The sequence below is a fragment of the Aquila chrysaetos genome, chromosome 9, assembly GCF_900496995.4.
Source record: "Aquila chrysaetos chrysaetos chromosome 9, bAquChr1.4, whole genome shotgun sequence".
NCBI lineage: Eukaryota > Metazoa > Chordata > Aves > Accipitriformes > Accipitridae > Aquila > Aquila chrysaetos.
The window spans coordinates 21002734-21027388 of record NC_044012.1 but is presented as its reverse complement, the minus strand read 5'-3'; the positions used below and the strand labels follow the sequence as shown (position 1 = coordinate 21027388).

Below are 24655 nucleotides of genomic sequence, written 5' to 3'. Positions count from 1 at the left end.
TTGACCTCTGCAAAGGCTCAAAATTAGAAATTGAGGTTGGGTTCAGCTCAGAAGGAATATCCACTTGGCGGTTGGTTTCTTTTTGCCTAGTAGGGTAATGACGGGAGGAGGCGGGAGCTGAGGAGCGCAGAGGCTGAAGACAGATGCGAGGGTCCTCCCAAACCTCCCAAAACAACACTGAACAACAACAAAAAAAAATCCCCACTCATTTTTTTTTCATTGAATTTGAATTAGTTCTAAACAAAACATTTTTATTTGCAGCCAAATCTAAATTGCCACCGCTACCAATTTGCCAGCTGACTGCAGCCATAGCGTTTCCTATCTCTGGCTGTTTCTTTGTTTCTGCAATGGAAACAATTGACCCTTATTCCTCTAACACACACCACGGGTCTGGAGAGTGCCCAGACCACAGTCCCTTTAGTATGCAAAGTTTTTGATTTACAGTGAACTTGTCGTAAAAGCAGGTTTTGATCTACTCTGTTGTTTTCACAAACACCCGACTGTTTTTCAAACATAATGTAAAAAGGCTTTTTTATAAGCCTGTGCTTTTTTGATATATTTTTAATTTCAGCTCAAACATTTTGCTTGATTGAATACAATGTCACTGTGAAAAGCTGTCATATGGACGGGTTCCTGATCAGCAACCCTCCAGTCTGGCGTTCAGGTGCTCCAGCCTGGGAAAGCCCTTTCCTCGTGACCCGCAGCTGTCTGAAACGTAGTAGTTCCTTGCTGGATAGTGCAGCTGGTCAGAAACCTCGGCCATAAATGTTACTCAGCTTCATGCTTTCCCTGTGCCAACCCAAGGTACCTTTATCCTCCTTCTCCACGGCAGCAGCCCCAGGCTGTTTTTTATCCCTGCCCCATAAGGAGGCAGATGATGGTCACAGAGGTGAAGAGCAAACTAGTGTCTGCCTTTGCTCGGAGGGGCTGGCTGTGGAGTGAGGGGGACCACTCCCCAAAACCATCAGGGACTCACAGCAGGTATTTCCACCGCGTTCCCCCACCCAGGTTTTGGGAGCTACTATCCTTTTTGCTTGCTCCCACGGGATGACAGTGAAAACAGAGGCTTTCATTGCTGTGCAGTGCCTTTGTGGCTGCCGTGGCTTGGAGAGTCATGCAGGGAACTTGGGAGGTGGAGGAGTTTTCTCTGTGGGTGCTTCTAATTGGTTGTTGTCTCACCTGTATGTTGTTCCCTGGGCACTGATGCATGGCTGATTCATTCTTCTCACTGCCGGCAAAGTTGCCCTTGGTCCGTCCCATGGCTTGTCACTCTGTCTTATAAGATTGGGTCAGTGATCTCGTTGACCCTCATCAGTAGGTCAACCCTGTTAACCCTGGGTCGGTGTGTTGGCACATGGCTTTAAGTGACCCATGTGCCCAATGTCCTTCCACCCACTGTAGGGCAGAGCCTTGCTCCCCGTTACTGTATTCCTGCAGGCATCGAGCCACGCGGTTGGGAATACAGCTTTCTGGTAAATAAAGAAGGGCTGATCTTGTGATTTTCAAGCACTGTCTGAGATTTAAGTGATTCAGGGTGAAATATTGCTCTGCTCAAGTTCATGGCAAAAGGAATTTCCCCAGGTTCAGCTGTCAGGTCAGCCAGTGGCTTCCTGTGAAAAGCCACAGGAGAAGGTTTAGCGTCAAAGCTCCTTGGCTCCCCACCTACAGAGCAGGCAGCCTTGTGAGAAAGCTCACTAACAGCAAGGCACTTTGGGATTACAGTGGTGCTGTGGCCTTGGAGGAGTGCCAGATAGATAATGGCACTGAAAGAAACACTGGGAGCTCTGCCAGGTGCCAGGTTTGGGACAACCCTCCCCTTCTGGCCATGTTTGCTTAAAAAGGCTCATCAAAGCAGTAACTGGAAACTGACCAAATGTGGTGGCTTAGCTTGGTTTTGACTTGAAATCAGAGCCATTAACTTGCCGGTGGGGCACCATCCTTGGTGAGTCAGTAGATACATGTGACGTTGGACAGGACCCTACTGTGCATCCAGACACTTTGGCTGGATGCTCCTCTGAGAGCTGGTGATAGCCAATGTGGCCAGACCTTCAGTGAACCCCTTTCTTACTACTGCATTAAGCATTTAATGAAAGTCTCTGAGGCCCTTTTCATCAAAAGTGTGTATTTATTTATAAAAAAAAGAATGGAGAAAAAAATAGACCAAAGTGCTTTTTTCTATAAAAGACAATTCCTTGGAGGTTGAATGTCCTAGACCTGAGTATACATGGCATTGCAGTCTGTAGCTGTAGATGGCTGATCCAGATGTGATGCTGAATATCACGGAAATTTGGAATTAGAAGGTCAGCAGGGATTTTTCCATTGATGACTAAGGGACTTTTAACCACACGTCCTATGGATTTCAGTTAGAGATGTATGGCCAAATCCCTTCAGTGGCTTTAAAATTCAATCCAGAGAAGAAAAAAAAAAGTACAATTTTTGACTCTAGGCCTTAAATTGCCTCACTGTTTGAGCCCATCTGTACAAAAGACAAATGGCCAGACCCTTGTCCAGTGTAAAGCAGTGTATCTCACCAATTTCATGTACACGCTCCAATATGTGGGCTAGACTGAAGAAACCCTCTTGACTCCCATTCTAGCATCTCCTTGGTTTAAGATGTACAATACCAGAGGTTAATGGCTATACCAGAATTTTCAGTTAAACTAAATCAGCAGGTTAAGTGAATTCAAGGCTCCTCATCGCTGTACGTGCTCACTTTTGGTTTCAGAGTCTGTGGGCAGCTGCCAGGGTGTGACTCAGAGGTGGCTTTAAGGTACCTTTCGAAACCGTAGAGGGGAGGTGACACAGTGACCCAGGCAGTAGGACAGCTTCTCAATGTTGAACTGGATTTTGAAATGAATGGCAAAATTAACAGGTAAGGAAAAACCCCACAATTTCCTCACACTGGGAAACGACCTTTGTCCGGAGCAGTGCCCGCACCAAGCACTTATGCCTTCTCTGAAGAAGTAGTTTTCCTCAGCTCTAAGCCTACACACGTTTTTGGCTTTATGTTTTCCATACCTTGACAGTGGTGCAATGTATATTCTGTTTTCTGCCTCCACTTCCCCCAAATTTTGAAACAGATATAGTTCTGAGACTTCCCAGCTATGAAACTCCAGCAAACTGTTTTACTTGGAGGCTCTCATTTTTTCATAAAGTTCTGTAACCTGCAGTGCTGTGACATTAGCACCCCATTTTGCACTAAAAATAATCTAGATATCCATCTCTTCAATGGTAGGGCTGAAGCAGAAAACGGAAACCTGGAAAGCATTGCTGTGAGCTGTTGACATTCATTTTTAATTTGACTTGCTATGAAAATCTGGAAGAAAATTTTATTCTTTCTTTTAGGTCCAGCTCATGATTATTAAGCACTTCCGATCAATAATGCTGAACCCTTTCCTTATTTTTGAGTCAAGTACTGTTTCCACCTGACAAACTGGTCCACTGTAAGCAGCTGTGGCATGTGAGAACTGAAGCTGCTGGAAGAGAGCACCTTCCCCATCTGCCGTGATGGTGCATTGTCATCTTCAGCAGACGAAGATCTATGCTGTATTTTTAACAAGCATCTAAGAGGGTTTAAGTCAGCCTTTCACTAACTCTGCTTTCCAGGACAGTTTGATTATTTTCCTTTGTGATGATTTTATATCAGGGTATACTCTCAAGTTTACTTCTGTCAGATGCCTCACGTCAAAGTGTATCTGGTGAGCATTTTAACTTTCAGTCTTCTCTTTGTTCTAATCTGTTTGAACACTGTAGTTCAGCTATGCCAAAACAAATCATTCAAATTCTCCTTTGGATGGATCTTTTATTCCTTCTGGCAGACTAAAAGGAGCCTCCTTCAAATCTGAAGCATTGCTAAAACTACAAAAACAAACTGTACTACAAAAAAAGCCCTCTTGGATCCCTTCCTGTAAGCACATTTTGGCCTGGATCCTGCTGTTTGTTTTATATTTTGTCTATTTCATTTTTTATATGCAACTGATTTGCATCTTTATTTGCTTTTAATATCGTGTGCTGGTTTGCTGCATGTTTGATTCTGAAACACCACCCCTCCCCCGATTTTTTTTTTTTTTTTTTTTTTCCAGACAGATCTCAATACATATTGAAGAGCTGTTACAGGATAAGGCCAAATTCACCAGCAGCAGCACTATCCATGGCTTATCTCACACACTAGACATTAGCTAATTGTTATAAATAGTAGTAAGGGAGTGTCGCTTACATCTCTGGCATCTGAGTAGGTGCAGTATGTGTGCAACTAACTTTGCACAGGCAAGGAAGAAAGCACAAGTGCGCTCCTCTTCCAACAGCGTGCCAGCCAGGCAGTCACCAGGGCTGCTTGTTATAGCCCTTGGTCTAGCATATACAGCACTGAGTTTTGTGTGTATCAGCAAGTATCTCCAACATCTAGCTCTTTCTTCAGTTTCACTCATTGCATTACTATCAGAGGTAAAGACACACCTCTAATTTCTTCCAACAAATCTCTGCTAATGTTTTTTTCTTCACAAGTGCTTCTTCCTTCCCTGTGTGATGGCAGTTCCCTTGTCTTTGCATACTGGTGTAAAACTGCTGCAAAACCTTCTGGGTAAAACAGAAGTAAATTCAGAGTCAAGCCCCAGCCAAATGCCAAATCAATGCAAATGACACCATGTGCTCATGATCCAATTTATGTATTATTTCATCTAAGGCTTCTGTGAAAATTGTCTCCATCTATGTTTGTGCCAGATAATACTAAAAAACCCTACTCTTTTAGCAGGAAGGAGTCTGCCTGAGACCAGAATCAACTTTTCATTGCATATAATGATGACGATGATGATGACCGATCACAGAAAAGAAGGTATGAAACAGCCACTGCTATGGTCCCAAACCATGCCATGTGCTCAAGACAATTCCACCATGGAATATCACTGGAAAACCCTTTTCCTTTGAGTCTCTGCAATGAAGGCACCTGTGAATGCTGTTAAAGATGATGATATTCCAGAAAGGTTGCCAGGAGCTCCAGCACTTAATGGCACTTCTGAAGGGAATCTGTGAGTAAGAGGAAACACGTATGCCAATTGCTGGCAGAGGAATAAATGCACAAGGTTTGCATTAAGAAAAAAAGCATTCATGCTTAGTCCTCTGTAATACAGTAATAGCAGCAAGGAAGTTTTTTGGACTTTCTCATTTTGAGCATTAACAGATGCTATAAAAGCCAGCAGTTTTCACTACTCAGTGGTTGCCTTATAACTGTATATGAAAGTTGTGCACATGAATAGCTAGTTTGAGAGCTTAGAAATATTAATTACAAACAAGAAACAAGACAGCAGGCTATGCATATGACATTGTTTTCTAAAAAATCATTTTTGCAAAATCAAGAGCAAACCCTCTTGCTGTTAAAGTAATTTTCAAGTTTCTGATTTTTTTTTTTTTAAATACCACTTGCCAGGTGGGTTGCTGCCAAACAGAGTTCCCTAGTTGGGATCTGGCAGGAAAGCTAAATGCTTTGAGGTATGGTTCCACAGCAGCCTAAACTAAGATCAGCATCACTGTGCTGGTCTCAAAAGCAAAACTGTCAGAGAGGTAATTGCTTCACTTGGGGAAGAGCACTGGTACTGCTGTAAGGGAAAGGGTAGGACATGGAGCAGGCTGCAACAGCACTGATGTAGAATGGCTTAATAAAAGGTCAGGGAGCCACAGTCTTTGTAGAGATGGTGCCTGCATGAAGTCTTGCTTCCTTTGAAGCTAAGGGCAAGACAGGAAGAGATTTCACTCACACCCTGAAAACATTCTCCCCATCTTTGATTGCCTCCATTTCCTTTCCACACTGTGTACATAAGCTCGGGGATTCAAAATCTGCAGAAAAAAGCCAGGTTCCTCAGGCTTACACTGATGCTCAGCGTATCTGAGGCATGTGGAACCCAACTGGGTAGAAGCTAGCCATCTAAATCCTCCTGATCCAGGTCTTCAGTTAGCTGATGCTCACAGCATACATTTTAGCAGAAGCTAAGGGAGCAGCACCAGTCCCAGGCGCTCAGATCTGAGCCCACACCTGAATCCCACGTTGCATCCCTCCTTATCGAATTACAGCTTTGACTCCAGGAAGGATTAAGATACGAGCTGTGGTTTAAAAGGCCATCAGGGCTTGCCTGTCTGAAAGCAGGTCCTACCATGACTGCCAGCGGCCCGATACTTGCGTGCACGTGCAGGCTTTACATGGGCTGGCAGAGCCATCCTCTGTATCCGAAATAATTTCCGAGGCCCATTGGCTATTACCATGGAAGGGAAGAGCAAAGAGAGGTAAAATTAATGAAAAAGGATAAGTAAAAACATATCGGGAAAGCGCAGGGAATATGTCAAAGGTAATCAAGGTGGTGTGCTTTACGGGACCCATGTCATGCTAGATACTTGTTGCTTTGTTACAGGCAAAGGTGTAACCTCTCTGCTCTGTTGCAGTCTGCATCAACCATACCAGCAGAGTCAGCTTCTCCCACCGGAACTGAAAGCACGAGTCAGCCCTGGGGTTTGGGTGCTTTGTCCTTTAGGGTGCTTTAAGCCATTTTTAACCCTCAAAATCAGGGCAGGTAAATCCGAGCACAGCAGCTGATGCCCAATTGTCACACAGTGACAACACCGTCAGGGAAAGGCTCTGTGCAGATCCCGACACTTGCGAGACACCATGGCATGAGCTATCCTCTCCGGTGAACTCAGCAGGCCGAGGGCAGGTGGTTAAGAAATGAGCGAAGGCACTAGCAGCCAGCTGGTCAGAGACGATTGCTCAGCTCTGTGGGCTTGGTTCAGGGTAGTATTTGATGCTGCAACACACCTTAGAGCAGCAGTTCCAATCTACGCTCCATAGGTAACTTTCTGTCTAGGAGACTGTTTTCCTTTCAGCACTGTGTTTTGCTTTTCACAGATGCAGGCTCTCTCAGGTTGGTGGGAAAGAGCTAAGCAGGATGTAGTCAATATATTATTGTCCACCATGGTCCAGAAAAAGTTGGGAATCATTCTCTGAATTTATGTTTGTCCATATTGCTTGTTCAGTGCCTGAAATTTGTTCTACAGCAGCAACCTTGTGCCCTGTGGAAGATTATAACTGTCCCAAGTAAAAGGGAAACCTTCAGGTGGTGAGAGGTGGGAAGGAGCTATACTAGAGTAGGGCAGGACAGATGCACTTGCCACAGATGTCCCTTGTTTGAAGAACAAAGAAGGAAAATAATATAAAATTGACTTTTCCTTAATTTCCCCTCTATCTTTGCTGGATGTCATGCCTGAGGGAATAAATGTCTTCAATATAAAAAATATATTGCAGCTCTCCGGGTGATGGCCCTGGGCCATAGCCTGAGAAAGAGTGGCATTGTCTGCTTCCCAGAGAAATCCTCCGAGATGCCTTCCTTGCTTTTCTCCTCTCCCCCACTCTCCCCCAGGGCTCTCTGTCTGGCTGCTTCCCTGTGACATTTCAGTCCTGAAGGAAGTCAGGCTGAAAGCCTCTCTCACCAGTTCATGGGAAGGTAACATTGACTTCTTGGAAACAGAATGAAATAAGGAATGTCAGAGGTCCGTGCTGGCTTCTGCGAGCACAGAACCTCTCCCCCGGGCTTTCCCACCTACATGGAAACCTGCAGTGATTTTCAGGACTTTACATTCCCAGACACTGGCAGCAGTCTTATACACTAGCTAAAGCAAGAAAGCCCTTAGCAATGCCACTACCCTTCAGGCTCTAGGAGCAGTCCTCATTGGAATGGAGGCCCAAGAGCTCCTCAGCCAAGCTGATGAGACCATTTTCTTCCAGGGCTGCAATCAGCCGTGCTATCGTGGCCTTCTTCCCCTCTGACTGGATAAATCTGAGAAGCAGCTGATAGGCTTGTTCATATAGTCCCTCTCGGTCATATTCGAGGGCCAGGTTATCAATGACAGGATCACGCAGGGCCCGGCAGTTCTTCTGCAAAGAGCGACCCACTTGCTTCCATTTCTTGGACACGAGCTTGGCAAATTTCTGGTGGTCATCTGGTGTGAGTGTTCTGTTGGCTGAAAGGGACAGAGGGCCAGTAAAACATAGGGGTTTCATGGCTGATGTGATGCAGCTTGGACCAGTCTAAGGTTTGCTCAATATTCTGTGGAGCAGGGAATCTGTTCAGTGTCCGCAGCACGTTATTAAACTGCTGTGGAGCTGCTCTGCTTGTCCTCCGGTGTTTTAACACCAGGGCAGCACTGTGAGTTTGGAGCAGAAGTGCAAGAGCAGTGAAGCCAAAGGGACTGCCCCGCCACGGGCAGAGGGTCATGCACACGGGTCTGTGTGCTCCGACGGCATTCCTCCACCACTGGAAAGGGAAAGTCGGCTGGAGTAAGCCTCACCGCTTAGTGTCTCCTTGCTCTCTGTGTATGAGCTGAACATGTCTGCTCTCCACGTAGTCTGCCATCCCCCAGGGCAGTGCTGGTGCCTCGGGTGGCAAACTATAGCACGTGGTGACAGTGTTACCTGCTCACAGCCTGCTGCCCTGGCACATCTGAGCTCCCTGCCTTGCTCAGACCATTCCCTTACAGAAATCCTCCCACATCAGAGAGTGTCTGCGCTTGCCCCCACCCCGCAAGCTTAGCAATGCCTATTTTCCTTTTTTTCTTTTTTTCCTCCCCCAGGATGGGACTGTCCTTTGGTTTGCCAGAGCGTATTTCTTTTTCTGATGGACATCCTCTTTTGTTTCAGCCTTTCCAAAGCAACTAGGCAAGGCCTTTCTGACCAAGTCCCTTGTTCCCTACCTAAGCATCCTCAAAATACTGCAACACAGACAGGAGCTCTCTCCTTGGCTATTTAGCACTGGAGACTCTATACACAGCTTAAACATGCTCAGAAATGATCTAGCTGATCTCAAGCTAGAATTGCTTTGTGAGACTGTCCAAAAGCTCTCTGTAGGGGACAGACCCCAAAGACAGCTGGTGCACTGCAGGGAGCCTGGACAAATCTAGTCCTGGCTGAAAGCAGGGCTGATGGTGTCTGTAATAACCTTCCTGGTCTGATCCAAACTATGCTATTAACTCACCTCAACCAAATGACATAGAGGAAGAGAAAACTACTCTGTATTCTTCCTTTCAGTATTAAGGAGTTTTAAAATGTGAGGAACCTGGAAGGGACACAGACTCTGAAGCATCTGGTTCTGTGCCACCCCAGAAAAGAAAACAGGTTGAGGCCTGATCTGAAGCAGCATGGCAGTATCTTAGGACTGTTGTAATTCCTTCCTTATGGGATGCTGGGAAATCCTTGGTTTATCTGAGGTAGACCCCAATATGTAGTCACGTTAATCTTCCCTCTTGGGTTTTGAGGTGAGGAAAACCAAGGGCTCTCTTGGTCAATTCTAGCTACTCACCGAACTCTTCTCCCTGAAAGATGAAGGTGACTTGTGGGGAAAGGGAGCTGCCTTGAGAAGGATAAGGTAGAGATGGGGAGTTCAGAGACATGCAGTCTTTTACAGCCATATTGTTGTTGATGCTCTGGTGAACAATCAGGCTCTTGAGGCATTCCTCCAGCTCTGTGATTTCCTCATCCCGCAGGCGGTCAGGCTGTAATGCAAACAGCATCAGTGATTCATGCCAGGTTCACCATCTTGTAAAGCTGTAGATGCTTAGCTGGAAGGTGCAGCTTAAGGTGATGGTGTCAAGAGAGGAGCAATGAGACAGCTATAGCATGAGTTCTAAACTGACCAAATGAGATAGTCTAATGGAGTTCTGGCTGCAATATGTGAATTTGAATCTGTAATGGGATGCGAAAGAGACAATCTCCCCCTCCTGGGTTTCTCACATGCAGCAGTGAGTGCTTACAAGTTGCACAAAACTGCTAGTAGTCCATGTTTATTTTCAGCAGCCATCTGCAAGAATTAGGGTGCACCATAGGCAGCGTGGCTTCTCTGACTTAATCCACAGAGTCCCACAGAACAGGGTGACCTGTGTGGGTCAGACCCACAGAATAGGGTGACCTGATCCAACAGCTCATGGCCACCAAAGCAGGCAGCTCCTGTTACCCCTTCTCTCTCTCTGCCCCTCCATTACCTAAGTTCTGTTGTTCCTGGATCCTCTCCAAGCCAGTTTTTCTCACTAACCAAGAGAAAACTAGTCTGACCTCCAAAAAGCAGGTCACAAGAAAGGGAGTGAAGAAGGCAAAGCACATGGGAAGAGTCAAACCTGGCGAGTGCTCTGACTCAGTCTAGTGTTTAGCTCACATACAGCAGGCAGCCAGCACTGCCCTCAGCCACTGACGGCTGTGCCCTAGTGTCATCTTTCTGATGTTGCACTGTTAGGCAGAGGTCAGACTGAGTCAGTTTTGGGGAACTGAGAATAAGCCCATCTCTTTTGTCTGGTCAGCTAGTTCAGCAGAGGGACAGAGCAGCAAGCAGAAGTTGACAGAGTATGGGATATCACATGTTGTTTGGTCCAGGGCTGAAAGGTTTGCATTTCATTCTCTGTGCTTGCAGAAAAGCAACCTGGCAAAACATGCTCTTGTGTGTAATCTTCCCGAGTAGATGGTGACTACCCATTTTTCAGGACCATCTAGAGGGAACTAGAGCTATAAGGTATTGCTAGTTCCAGGTGGAAAAAAAGAGGAGAGGAGAAAGGCAATGAGTGTAATCATGTCAAGTGCCGTGGTTCTGTGGTGAGATGACAAGATCTCACTGCTCTTGCTAGCAGGATTAGAGTGCCAGTGCCAGTGTGCGATGAGCTAGACGTTAAGATATCACCCCTGAGAGAGGGACTTTGCCTTCAGAAGGGAAGCCTATTCCTGCTGGCAGCAGACGCTGTGTGTCCCCACTCTGTCACAAGTTGTTGGTATAACGTGCAGAGTGTTTGCACTCACGCTCATTTCTAGGTGCTACTCTCAGAGGAGGTGCTGTGTGAGGCAGGGGAGGAAGGTGCTGAGCGGTGTTGGTTCCACACAGGACTGCTGTCCTCTCTGCCTGCCTCACAGGTGTATTGAGGCAAACTTGCTTGTGCTCTCAACTGCACCTTCTACAATTCCTCATCCTAGTGGTGATAACAGCCACACTAATTGTTAAACACAGAAACCACAGCGATTTAGCAGAATCTCTGTAGGCTGTTTTAGGTAACTCTATTACCCTTCCAGAAAAGTGCACGGCTCTTTTCTGAGGAAGGGCAGAGCTGTTTCTCTATATTACAGTTGAGAACTGAAGGATGGAGAAGTCAACAACACAGCACACTGCAGCAGAGCAAGATTTGCACCCACCTTTTCGAGTCCTGTGCTACCACCTCTCATTGCTGCCTGGCCTCCCTCCCTCTCCCATTCACCTTTTCTCTGTAGATGCACTCCAGGCAGCGATCCTCATCCTTCAGCATGTTGTCAAGGTGCTCGTTGCCAGCCTTCAGCTCCATTTCAAGAGGCACTGTGGTCATGGCCAAGGAGACCTGGAGGTGATTCTGGAGGGACTCCTGGAGCGCTCCTTCCCGGTAACTCTGCAGGAACCGGCGGCAGTTCTCCTGCTTGCAGAACTTAAGCTGGACTATCAGGTGCGGGTGGCTGCAGTGCACTTTGAGCATGTCCACACCATTCACGCTGCCGGTGGAGTCTGGCAGGGAGAAGTGAGTAAAGTCACTATCCAGGCATGAGACAAACAACCCAGACCCACTCCCATCCACCACCAAGCCTGCAATGGAGTAGCTTTTGAATTCTCTTCTCTCTGTGATAAAGTCCTCTGGGATGAAAAACCTGTATGTAAAACCAAGAGGAAAGGATTAAGTCTTTGCTGCCCTGCCACCATCAATCCCCATGAAGTAAGGTGCCCAACTGAAGCCGTATGGTACTACAGCCCAGGTAATTATCCCAACACGTTCATTAGGGGAGGATTTACATTTGAGGCTCCATTTCCAGGGCAGAAATTGTTACGCTAAACCAGTAGCATAGCAAAGTTTTATAGATGAAAGCACAGAGTTCAGCTCAGTGCTCAGTCAGACTTCAGTCCTTGTGACTGGAGTTTTATGCAGTGATGAAGGTCCTGGAAAGAGACCCAGCACTTCCTCTCAACTCCATGCCTAAAGGTAACTTTTGGCTGGCTCTGAGCCTTCAACACAATCTCACAAACCGTGAATGATAGAACCAGCCACAGGAATTTAGGCTGCTTGAGATTGGGCTTTGACTTGTTAAGCTCTTTTGCACAGAGAATTAATTCACGGTAAAATCTAAGCAAGGAGAAGCCAGGGATATACCCTTTAACAGCACAGGAGGAGCACGAGCGACATAAACAACAGAAATTGGTCAGGCCTTCATTGTTCCTTCTCCAAGCAAAATTTGCTTAGCTGTGCACATTGACCTTGTCTCCACAGAGATTTTGTATGCTGATGATGACAGTTCAAAATATGTGTTTTTCTCTTGTTTGCAGCAGAGGCCTGTGGGACGCTGACTGTACTGCTTCCAAACCCAAATTAACCTCTTGGCCTGTCGTTGCACAGGGCTGTACGGAGGTGCCAGCTCAGACCAGCAACATATCAGGTATTCCTAAACCACGCGTCATGGCATTATTTAGACATGCTTGGAGGACAATCCCAAGGCAAAGCAGACTTGTGTGCTCCACATTAGGCAGGACAAGTGACCTGGCATTTAGAAGTATGTGATCTAACAGTGGCTTTACAGGGTTTACTGAGTCCTGGTTGCATCAGAAAGTCTAGTTTGGACCAGATGTGTAACTGGGACATGGGGTTAGACAGCTAGGAGGAGCATTTTAATTCACTGTGGCTGACTAGAAATCTCTTTATCGCCTCCTTCATGCTGTGTTTTTTGTGAGTGCTGGTTAAACAGAAGCTTCCTTAACAGGGTAAGAGGGCTGCAGAGGGAAAAGCTGCACAGACATGGAAACCTTTACGAATGGTGTACAAGACAGCTGTAAAGCTACCTCAAAAGAGAGGACTTTGCACACGTTTCTTCATGAAACCTCAGACAGCTGCAGATTTCATGTCCTTTTTAGGTCTGAATAAGCATAGTAGGATTTAGTGTTTTTGTGGGCTTTTCTTTAAACATGTGAGCAGATTCACATTCCAGTGACACAAAGCAGCCATAAATCGAGCCTAACTGGACAACTGTGTCAGGCTTCCTGCTGCTTCACATCTTTGGATCGAGCTGCTGCAAGATGAGCAGGCCTGTATTGGATGACTTGGCTAGACTCATGATTGCCAGAAGAAATTACAGAATAGTTACACAAGCCCAATTAAACAGTATAGGCTCAGCTGTATGACAGGTAAAGAACACCATGAGAGTCATTCTAGGTAAGTATGATAAACTCTTCAAATTACTATTATTCTGCAGTCAGCTTGGTGCAAGGGTGGATAGAGAAACATAGTTTTATGGCCATTTGCATCTCAAGTCCTTTTTGGATGTAATTAGGGTTACGTATAGTTGAAGCTAATGTAATTGTGCCTGTCAGAAAAGAACTTATACTGGCTATCACTAATTTAAAAAATCAGCTTCTTAAAACAGAAATCATGTTTCTGTGGTGGTATAAAGACAGAAATTAAATCAACTTTCAGAGCAATTGCAATCTTTTCCCCTCTTACATAAATGGGTTTAAACGAACATTCATAAAGTAGGATAACTCATAGGATAGTTCAAGTTGGAAGGAAGCCCAGGAAGTCTCTAGCCCAACCTCCCATGCAAAGCAGCGTCAGCTCTGAGGTCAGACCAAGTTGCTCAGGGCTTTATCCAGTCCCATTTTGAAAACACCCAAGCATGGAGAATACACAGTTGCTGTGGGCAACTGCTTGACTGTCCTCATGGTGAAAATGTTTGTCCTTATATCTGGTGCCTACCTCTCTTGTTTCAATTTGTGCCTGTTGCCTCTCATTACCCCATCCACCACTGCGAAGAGCATGGGTCCATCTCCCGCTCCCCGTAGGTATTGGCAGGCTGTTGGTAGGTCCCCCAAAGCCTTCTCTTCCCCAGGCTGAACAGGTCCAACTCCCTCAGCCCCTCCTCACACAAGTACTCCAGTCCTCAACCATCTTGGTGGACCTCTGCTGAACTTGCTCCACTTTATTGTCTTTCCTAAATACAATGAGCACCAGCTTTCCTTACCCATGAGTGTGAGATTAAAGAAAGACATTGCGTGAAGAGATGAGACAGTGTGCCAAGATATCGGAGAGGACGGGTACCTGCTAATGCCAGCTTCAGCGCCTTGAACACACTAGGTTTCTTTTGGGAGCTTTCGTAGAGAGATGGCAGAACGATGGTCTTGCACGTCGACTGGAGGAAGAGATAAGCGCTGCCAATCCAAGGAGCGGAACTGCCTGCCATCTTCAGCACCCTACAAAATCACACAGGTGAGCTGAGAGACTATAGGGAAAATGGCCTGATGCCAGGTGAGTGCTTACAGCAAACACTAAGCACAGGCATAACAGGATTATGGGGGTTTACCGTTATTTCCTAGAGGAGGTGGTGATGTTGTTAAAGCAAGTGTAACCTTTGAGGGGTTTACTGTTCCGTAAAGCATAGCACAGTGGGACATGGTGTCCCAAAGACTCAGCAGCTCACAAAGCTCTCCTTTCATTTTCCATTCATTTTATAGTCCAAAGAGACTCCAAAGCAAAGAGTTTCAGTCCTCGTGCCTCTGACTGCCTAGCCAAGCTGGCAAAGTCTAAAGATGCAGAGTTGGGGTGCCCCAGGGAGCATGCAGCAGTCCTGGCTCTGGCAGGTTCACACAGACTGAAGCCCTATTGCAGGCAGAGGCATTTTGCCTGAGGTCCCAGTCTCCTGGTTGTCCTCACTAAAGGATACGTTACAGAGCCCAGGGCTCATGTAGCAGGACACTTTACACAGATAGGACAAGGGGTAATGATTTTAAACTAAAAGAGGGCAGATTTAGACTAGATATAAGGAAGAAATTTTTTACAAAGAGGGTGGTGAAACACTGGCACAGGTTGCCCAGAGAGGTGGTAGATGTCCCATCCCTGGAAACATTCAAGGTCGGGTTGGACGGGGCTCTGAGCAACCTGATTGAGTTGAAGATGTCCCTGCTCATCGCAGGGGGGTTGGACTAGATGACCTTTAAAGGTGCCTTCCAACCCAAACCATTCTATGATTCTATGACTCAGGGCTATCACTCTGCTTTATGTACTAGCTCATTTATTATTCCTCTCCCACCATTTGCCTCTTCCAGCAACACACCTGGAAGACAGCACATCCACCTCTCCGTTCTCATCACGCCTGTTCCTCGCTGGCCAGCTAACGCAATGCTTATACCTACCACAGCTGCACCCAACTCTACTCCGAAGGCAAAGATGAACCAAAACACCTCCCAGGCTACAGATGCTCAGCATGGAAAAGCTGTACTAGAGTGGGCAATACTGGACTGAGACTGTGGTGGCTGGAGAGCACCTGAGAGCCCAGGAGACAAGCATGGCCACCTCTCCTTTCTGGTATGTACACAAACTGTCTGAGCATGTCCGTGAGCTAGTCACCACAAGCCCCCCCAAAACTGCTCTCACAGACAGCAGTGCTCAGAGTCAGCCCTTCATCGCATCATAGTGACAAGTAATTTGGGGCTTTTGACTCAGCCCCAGTCCCAAGTCCTGCCCCCTCTCTGACTACTTGTTTGCATCTCTGTCACACCATCAGCTGCTTCCCCCTGGGCATCCCTTCCTTCCTGCTTTCTGCCCTCTTTCTCAACCCCAACTGCCTTCCCTCGGCTGCAAAGCACTGGCCTGACAGTATAACTGCTGGCCATGACAGTGTCCCTGTCTTCAGATGTCCTTTAGATGGTGGGTGCGAAGATCTTTTGTCCCCAGGGGCTGCCAGACCAAGATGACGACCTCCCACAGACAAGATGTCCTCCAGGTGGTCGCTGGGGCTGGGAACCATTTCCATCCTGGGCAGCAGATCCAACAGGGCGCTGGAACATATGGCCCACCCTCTTTCCTTACCATAGCCTTGAACTGTGCCCAGCATGGGAGCCTTTTACTTCAGCATGGGAGCCTTTTACTTGTTCAGAAAATACAGGAAATAACCAGTGAATCATAAAATTCACACTGAACTTTGGAGTTCACAGAGTGCCTGTGGGGGATGCAGGAGTGTTTCCATGGCCATGGGCTGCCACATCACACAGGCCTTGTAGAAAAGCATCTTGTAAAGAAGAAAGAGGAGGATGCATTGCTGCTGCTGTCCAGGCCTGGTCTGGGCCTCCAAACAGCGGGCAGGAAGTTTGGGATCTGGGCACCCATCTCCTAGCATCTCGCAGAAGGAGGGTAACAGAATCTGAGTAACATCTTAGAAAACTACAGCCGTGGAATATTTAAAAGGTTTAACCTACAGAATAATTTGTCTTTTGAAGTGCAAATGGCCGAGAGCTCCCTACCAGCCCAGAGGCAGATGAAGTCCAAGGACCCCGCTGCCCCTGCCCCCCCTTCCCCACACAGACCAGGCTCTTGCTCCTCAGCAACCGCCTGGTTCGACTCAGCAACGCTGAAAAGCCTGGAAATTACACCGGGCTTGCAAAAACTCAGGTAAGGAGCCCTTTGCTGTTGTGCCTCTGCAGTGCCATCCCCGCAGGCGAGTTTTCCAGCCCAGTGAGCACTGCTCCGTCCCAGTCCCCGCTCCCCGTGGGCTTCAGCAGCAGCAGCGGTCAAACGGTTGCGGGGTGCTTTAGAAAGACCAGCCCCGGGCAACAGGTAACGTACGCGATCATCGTCATTGCCTTTTTCGCCGACCTTTGGCACGCCTCAGGCGGCTGCTGCTTAATTCCTATCAAAGACTTAACTGGGAGGGGGACCGTCTTTATTTTAAGGAAGAAGAGCTAGGGCAGTGAGTCCGGGGCAGCCCCCAGCCCTGGGCACCGCCGGCCTGTGCCGCCCGTGGTGGCACCGCGTTTTCCCCGGTGCCTGGATGTCCCCACCAGGTCAGACGCCGGGGCCTGCTGACCCGCCCCGTGAACGCGCCGGCGCCGCCGTCCTGCGAGCGGGGCAGCACCGGCCGGGGCCGGGGCGACGGACCCAGAGAGCACCCCGCCAGCCCGACCCTGCCCGGCTCCGGCGGGACGCGCCCGGGACGGCCCGCGGCGCCCGCCGCCCGCAGGGCCCTACCCCCGGCGGCCGCCCCGGCCCCGCGCCCCCGCCCCCGGGCCCGGGCCGGCCGGCGGGAGGCGGCCCCGCGCCCCCATCCCCGTCCCCCTCAGCGGCCGCCCGCCGGCAGCAAGCCCGGGCCCCCTCCGGCGGCTCCGGGCGGTTTTACCTTCTGCCACCGCCGCCGCCCGGCCTCGGCGCCGCCACTTCCGCTTTTGCGCGGCGCCGCCCGCTGCTCCGCCGACACGGGCCGGGCGGCTGGGCCCTGTGGGGAACCGGGCCGTGTGCGGGCGGAGGGGGGTTAACGGAAAAGCGGAAAAAACCCCAACCAAGCGCAAAACAAAACCCGTTGCAACGCAAGTGCTAGTCCACTTTCCGTGAATATCTTCTGCGTTTCTTGTGCTGCCCCGAAAACCAGCCCCGAGAGCTGGGTTTCAGCCCGTGTTACTTCCACCCGAAGCCGCCGGCCCGGCCCGGCGGCGGGGAAGGATGCTGTTCGCTGAGGAGGCCTGAGCGGTTCTCGCCGTGCCTTGACGCCTCCAGGTCTCCACAGCACAAGGCGGCTGGCGGCTCCGGCAGCAGCTGAATGCCCACCCAGCTTCGGTCACTTGGTCACTTTCGTAGGTGAGGCTATCTAAGATGGTCAGAACTTACTCTGTTGAGATAGCTTACGAGCTGCCCACCGCCTGGGACTGGGTGCGTGCCCCTGGTCTGCTAGGGATGCGGGAAAGCAGGGTTGCTTGAAGCCCCTGCATAGCTTGCGGCTGACAGCACTGCGAGGCTGGTGGGTCCTGGCCAGCACTGTCAGCTTTCCCCCGTGACGCTGCTAACGAGAGTGAACGGTGAAAACGAAGGTTGGTTGGGTTAGTGAAGGTTGGTGAGAAGCAGAGGAGGTCAGCTCTTACACCCTCCCTTCCCTGGAGCTCATTTTGAAAAGCTGTCCTAGGATAATTTGAGGAACGCAGTAACTGCAGCATCTGTGACAGCATCCGGGGGTGTCCATTTGTTCAGGAGGGGAGAGGGATTAATGATGTGGAGTTCCCTTCTCCAGGCAAATCCAGCAGGCTTGATGGGATGCTGCTGTTCAAGAGCGCAGTGGGCGAAGGAGGAAAGCTCCCAAAAGAAACAAGCGGGAGTCCGGTGCCGTTTGAGAGAGCAACACTGATGGAGGGGACCTCTGGGACTCTGCTTAGCAAAAGCAGAGCAGCGTGATAGTGAGCTCTGCAAGCAGGTAGGGACACCTGGGCTGGTTCTTTGGTCTCCTGCAGGAGGGGTAAGATGATGGTGTCAATATAGCTGCTGAATTCTGCTGGGTGTTCTGGTTTAGTCCTTCCTGCAGTAACACCTGAATGATCTCCCACCTCTCTCTGAGCCAGGTGAGGCTGTTTTAATTCCACTGTGCTCCTTTGACAAACTGAATGGACAGGTAGAGAGAGTAAAGCAGCTTTTCCCGAGTCCATGAGAGGTTCTGTGGCAAGCAAAGCAAGGAGCTGGATTTAGGTCTCTGTCGCTCAACCTCAGGTAGCAGCCTCCTGCCCAGGCTGCATTTGTCCTCCATGGATGTCCTCCCGCAAGCAGAGGGGTAACAGCAGCTCCCTTGTTTGTCCCCAGCTGGCGAGAAGCTGGCGTGGCCCCGGGGCCAGATTTTGTGCCCACATGCTAGCTGCTGTCACTCTGGCTTGGCAATCAGGTTGTGCAGACTCTCCGGGGAACTGAACTTCAAACAACAGTGGAAAGCATTATAAAAGATTTTTTTATATATACATATATATATATAAAATACATATATATTAAAATACATATCTATTTAATAGTATTTTACAACAACAGTATTTTAACAATATAATTTGTTTGCCAAAGGAAAAACATAATTAAAATAAATCCCTGAAGGGGTTAATCTGGGCTGGCTCTCCTGGGTGCTGTGATTCACAGGGTCAGGCCCTGGGGGGCAGGCAGCACCCACAGTCCCCTTCAGGGTCAGCAGGTCTGGTGGTGCCAGCGCTTCTGGAAACCAGGCATTTACTTGCTGACAGTTTAGGAAGCAAGTGGTGAGTTCATGCATTTAAGGGTTAATGGGGTTAAATGAGCCCAGATGTCCCAACCTTCCCCTACAAAAACCAAGCCTGAAGCAGCGCTGGCTCCCAGAGCCAGGTGGGAACCGCAGGGTGAGTTGCTGTGGGGACCATTACCCACCCACGTCCTGTAAACTTTTTCTCCTTGAAGCTAATCCGTTCGCTCTATACTGAGGGAGTAAAAAAAGAAAGGGTAGCCGAGACCCAAGTTTCTCTTCCGCTAACCCTTGCTGAGTGCATGTTTTCAGGGAGCAATCCCGTGTGGTGAAATCAAAGTGCTCGATAAGCACTTGGAGTTTCACCCTGTTGTCTCCCACTTGGGAAGTAAAGATGCCAGTGAGGGGAGAGGCTATGGCTCAGCAGGGCTCAGCCGGCACAAGATTTGGGTCTCAGGATTCAACAGCGTGTCTGCTTGGGGAATGCGCGGCAGGGGTAGAACAGGGGAAGCTTCAGGGAAGCGGAGTGTTGGGTAACTGGGGGGGGACACCCGACACACGGGTGCTGAAGGAGGGGGAAGACAGGGCTATTAATCTGTGTGTTCCCATAAAGGATAGTGCAGCATCCTGCCTCCCACCCCGTGGGCAGGGAAGGCGCCTCTCTCTCAGCTGTTGTTTTTGGCATCTCCTCCTCCGCTCCTCCCTCTGGGGCGCAGCCGGTGCTGGGAGCCGCAGGCAGGGAGCGCAGGGGAAGACGGGCTCCGCCGCGAGAGGTACGCTGCGCCCCTGCCCAGACTGCCTGGCGGGGCCTACGCGGGGCTGGAGGGGATGCCATGGCGGGGGGCTTCCCCGTGCCGCTTGGCTCGCAGGGAGAGCGGCGGCCAGGCCCAAGCGCCTTGGGCGTCTCTCCCGAGCTCAGCACCGCCCGTTCCTGTTTGGGCTGCCTGCCGCTCGCCCCCAGCCAGCGGCTGGCTGGCTTCCTTGGGGCCTGCTCCGCCGAGGGCTGACGAAGCTCGGCGCGGCAGCCGGCAGCACCCCTTCCGTCAGGTGGTTAATAAAGCGGGGAGATCCTTGATGGCTCACGAGATCCGGTCCGGACCTGGCTGTCCTCGCCAGGGCAGGCACCCAAGGTGGACCCAAGCCAACCCGCAGTGTTCACAGACCACAAACCGTGCTCCTTGGTGACTCAAAGCCATTCAGTTACTCAAAGTAACACCAATAATTTTCCCTTTCTGCCTGCCTTCCTGCTCTCAGGCTGTATTTTTAAGTTTTTTTCCAAGAAATCACCATGGCTAGAAATGCAGTCTTGCTTTCTAAGCGATTCAAGGTCCTTTTTACGTGGCTCCAAGGGCTTGGGCTTTCAGGAAAAATACCAAAAGGAAAATGAAAGGAGCTGAACACGTGAGATTTCATGTAGGGCAAAGAGCAGTTTAACATTTTGGCAAACATGTATTAGAGACTGTACTAAAAGCAGCTAAAAGTAGAAAAGCAGGGTCCGAGCCATCAAGGTGCTTGTCAGAGAAAAATGACAAAAGATAGCGAGTTCCCAGGAAGGAAGCAGGACTGTATCACTTGGCTGTTCTAGCTCCGGGCTGGGTGGAACAGGGGTTGTTGCTGATACGATGGTAGATAAGATAGTATAGCTGCTATGCTACTGCCACCTCGCACTCAAAATAATGAGTCACACTTCAAAGCAGTGTATTCTAGAAAAACGTGCGATTGTGTTCCCCTCTGCTTTATGCTTTTTGCATCACTACTCCATACTTGCTTCATGTTTTTCAACTCTTTCCCTACTTAGGATATCTAGAAGTGCAGGTTTTCATTTAGATGAAACCTGCAATGCTGAGGTAATGCTGTGACTCCAGGACCTGGGGCTTCAAAAGCAAGAGACCATGCCATGAAATTCAGAGTGAGATTGCAAGACTTGGCCTATGCTCCAGTGCTAGCCTAGGAAGGGGAATGTTTGCCTTTAAAAATCCCTCACTTCTTTCTTCGAGGGTTGAAAAAAAATGTCATGTTGGTAGTTTTATTTGTGCAGAAATCTAGAAGATGGATAAAACACTTTTTGGAAGATGATGAATCAAAAAGTTAGGTAATGGTCTGATGCTAAGAACCTCAGCCTTCTTCCCAGGCATTTATTCTTTTGCATTATAGTTCACTTGAAAGGTTAATCAAAATATTATTTTCCATTTTTAAGTGAGACATGTATAAATGCAATTTCTGAGAACTGGAGTCACAGTAATAAAACACTTTTTTCAAACTGTCACGTCTCATCACAGACAAGGACCACTGTGATTAAGCTACCGTTTTTTTACTATAAGCCTTCTGTTTCATTATCAGTAAAAAATAGATATGTGGGACTGTTTTCTGTGCAGAGCTTCTGCTTGCAAAGAGGTTTTTTTTCCCCCACAGTTTGAGAAATCCGTCTCAGCTTTTTGAATACCAGTGCAGCAGTACTAGAAAATTCCCTTGAGTTTTTATTACTCAGAGTAGCAAAACCTCACTGCAGGAAAAAAGGCTTTTTTTTCCCCCAAAGCTTTGATCTGACATCTTAAACTCTTGAAAAGTATCACCCAGCTTCTTAGGACTGATTGAAAAAATTTCAAAAAATTGAAAAAACAGGTTTTCCTCATTTTTGTGTTCAGTTTCAAAATTTGGTGAAATTTCAAGTTTGAAAAAGGTGTTGATCTCCTCTGTGATCCAGTTGCATTGGTTTGATTTGTTAAATAACTCCTAACGTGTGTGTGTCTCTCTCTTTTTTTTGTTTTGTTTTGTTTTTCTGAACAGGGACTTTGGAGAATTAATTGCAGTTTTGGAAGTTTTTCCCATTTTTAAACCTGACTCAATTGGCAAAATGCCTGCACCAGTTCCAGAACTGTGGAACTACATCCCAGAAGAAATCCTCATCCAAATTTTCTATTATCTTTCTCTTCGAGATAGATACACGGTCTTCCAGGTGTGCAGACAGTGGGCTACAGCTGTTTCTTCTAGCTCTGTTTGGCATTTCACAGAGATCAGGTAAGAGGAGCGTGTTTCTCATGTCCGATCATCTCTGCAGGCATAACTAAATCATTATGTTTTCAGTGCCTGTCAAACACTTACACCACCCTACTGTGACATTGTTGACATTAATTGTGATTTCTGTGTGTGATGGTATTATCTTACATGACTAGCACCTTTTTATATAATAGAGAAAATTGTGTTATATGCTGGAGATTTTTAATTGCTGCTGCCGACTTGGGTTTTACGGAAAGTATTATATTCTTAGTACATTGCTCTAAGTTGTCATTTGAAAACGGCAAGAGATAGTTACTAACTAGTCAACTTCATCATGACATGTACTTCTCTGGTGAGTCTTTCTGGGGACTGACTCTTCTCACCTCCTGACTCCTTCAGTGTTTGGCCTTACAGTGACTCTCCAGGCATCAACTGAGAAGAAATGTCTGGGGAATCTGTTGATGTTTGCAGAAGCACTAGTAAAGGAGCGTATCTGCTCTGTGCTTGCTCAGCTCAGCGTTCACAGTGACTAAGAGTTTTTTTGCCCTTCCAGCTGTGATTCAGAGGATGAGGAAGGCATGCTGCAGAGCCTGCTCCAGTTCCTCAGCCAAATCAAACACCTGAAAATTGTGTTTGACCAGTCCAAGGAGGTCAACCGGAAGAACGTGACACGCATCTTGGATATGTTGGCAAAACAGAACCACAAGCTGCAGCAGCTGTGCATTGTGTGCCATGGGGAGAATCCCTATTTCTACTCTGGCCAGGACATCCTACAGAGCATACGGAATATATGTGATGCTAAAAACCAGATAGATCTTCAGCATATTGATTTTCGAAAAATGCCCTTCACTCTCGATGGTGAGCTTGTCGAACTCTTAGCTACCACCAACCCAAACTTGCACAGTTTGTTCATCAACAACCGCACCCTGGTGTGTAACGTGGCACCAGACACCATTAGGAAGGTTCTCAGAGCGTGTCCCAAGCTCTCAGCCTTGGGGGTTTACTATGCCAGTTTGTCTGACGATGTATTTCAGGAACTGCTCAAGCCCGAAAGAGCAGCTTTTACCCATTTAGACATTTTCTGTGAGCGCCTGGACAAATATATACCGGTCATCTCAGAAGAGCTCTGGGCTGCTGTAAGTCAAAAGCATCCTCAACTCTGTGTAGACCTAGAGTTTGATCATACGGTCCCTGCCTGCAAAATACCGCGGATCCTAAAGCTGAATATACCTGTGAGCACGCTGCAGCTTAATACCTATAATTACATGGTCAGTCAGATTAGGTTTGTCACCCAGAGCTACAGCAGTACTTTAAAGAAGCTGACACTGCAAACCACATCCTCGGAGGACTTAAATTCCTCGCTAGTAGATTTGGCTAGGCATTGCAGAAATCTGTTGGAGATCCACTGCTACTGTGTGGTCAGCCAGGAGGTGGTAGAAGCGTTCCTCACGCACTGCCCCAGTCTGAAACAATACACTCTGAAGGTCACCAAGGAACGGCACCCCTGGAAACCAGTAACAGTCCAGTGACCAGCTCCTACTGACTTCCTGGGGAAATCATGGGGATCTGCAAGAGGACACGGAAAGAAGATTTAGGGCTGTAAGGAAAATGCTGCCAAATGCCCTCTGCGCTCACTGAGAACGTGCTGTTTCACCAGCACTGGCAGTTACATATGATGCATACCTGATCTACAGGCCAAGCATTTACACTCAAATGTGATAGAGAAAAAGTTATACAGAGAAATACAATTGGCCACCTTTTCTTTTTTTTTTGTCTTTTTTTTCTTTATGGGGGTATGTAGGGCAGGTCTTTTTTCTTCTCTGCTTCTTTATTTAGCAGGAATGCCCAGTTTACCCTTTGCAGGTTTTTACTTAGGACCTCAGTGGAATTTAATTTTGATTTTACATTTTAAAAGAATCTCAAAGTCAAGCGCGTTGTGTCAGCACCTACGTGTTGCCCAGCAACTACTTAAATAGGCAGTTAAGGAAGTGGCAGCTTCAATGCAGCCATTTTATGCCCAGTGGGATACTTAGCCGTGCAGATTCAGTGAGCTATAGCAATGAACTGTGGTCATCTGATGGAAAATTCCCTCTAACCTTGATAATGCCTCTTCTGGCATTTCAGTGATGGTAAGCTTACCCCTTATCCAGTCGTCAGGTAACTTCCAGCTTGGAGGGATATAACGGGAGCTGAATTATGTTAGAAAATACAAGCAGGAGAAAAAGCACTTAAGGAAAAATATTCACCAGGTAGTAATAAAAGGCATGTGGCCTGCAAATCTCTGTGTGCATCTTGTCTTTCTTTTGCTCAGGAATGCAGGTTTCCAGGTTATAATTTGAATGCCTTTTGGAAAGACCTTTGCTTTTATTACATTTTAAGTGTTTGTTAGGAGAGTCAAGAGTGTTGACAGTTTTTGCATCTGCTTTCTGCATTCACATGCAAGTTACCTTGCATCTGAATTAGGATATGTGTGTGTTGGTCTGTTGTACCAAAGGTTTTGGTGAATGTTATTTGAAGAGCAGTTTCTGAGTTGAAATGATCCTGGCATAAAGCTACACTGTGAGCACCTATTTAGAGCTACCTAAAGCATTAATAATAATAATAATAATAATAAAGCATATTGTAATCTAGATT

General features: G+C 47.8%; 2 protein-coding genes across 8 annotated transcripts; one reads left to right on the top strand and one right to left on the bottom strand.

Moving 5' to 3' along the window:
• Positions 1-2105: 2105 nt before the first annotated feature.
• On the bottom strand, positions 2106-17303 carry TRADD (TNFRSF1A associated via death domain). The gene is made up of 5 exons (XM_030024812.2): positions 17186-17303; positions 14116-14267; positions 11266-11543; positions 9336-9528; positions 2106-8001 (listed from the first exon to the last, which is right to left on the bottom strand). The coding sequence occupies exons 2-5, from the start codon at positions 14255-14257 to the stop codon at positions 7694-7696; spliced, it is 921 nt and encodes a 306-aa protein (XP_029880672.1). The 5' UTR covers positions 14258-14267; positions 17186-17303; the 3' UTR covers positions 2106-7693.
• On the top strand, positions 16358-24651 carry FBXL8 (F-box and leucine rich repeat protein 8). 7 transcript variants are annotated; one of them, XM_030024807.1, is made up of 4 exons: positions 16358-16461; positions 18068-18247; positions 21812-22042; positions 22575-24651. In XM_030024807.1, the coding sequence occupies exons 3-4, from the start codon at positions 21879-21881 to the stop codon at positions 23548-23550; spliced, it is 1140 nt and encodes a 379-aa protein (XP_029880667.1). In that variant the 5' UTR covers positions 16358-16461; positions 18068-18247; positions 21812-21878; the 3' UTR covers positions 23551-24651. The 7 variants fall into 7 exon arrangements, with proteins under 7 accessions (XP_029880667.1, XP_029880668.1, XP_029880664.1 ...); XM_030024808.2 differs by lacking the exon at positions 16358-16461 and adding an exon at positions 16605-16626; XM_030024804.2 differs by lacking the exon at positions 16358-16461 and adding an exon at positions 17289-17640.
• The last annotated feature ends 4 nt before the right edge of the window (positions 24652-24655 follow it).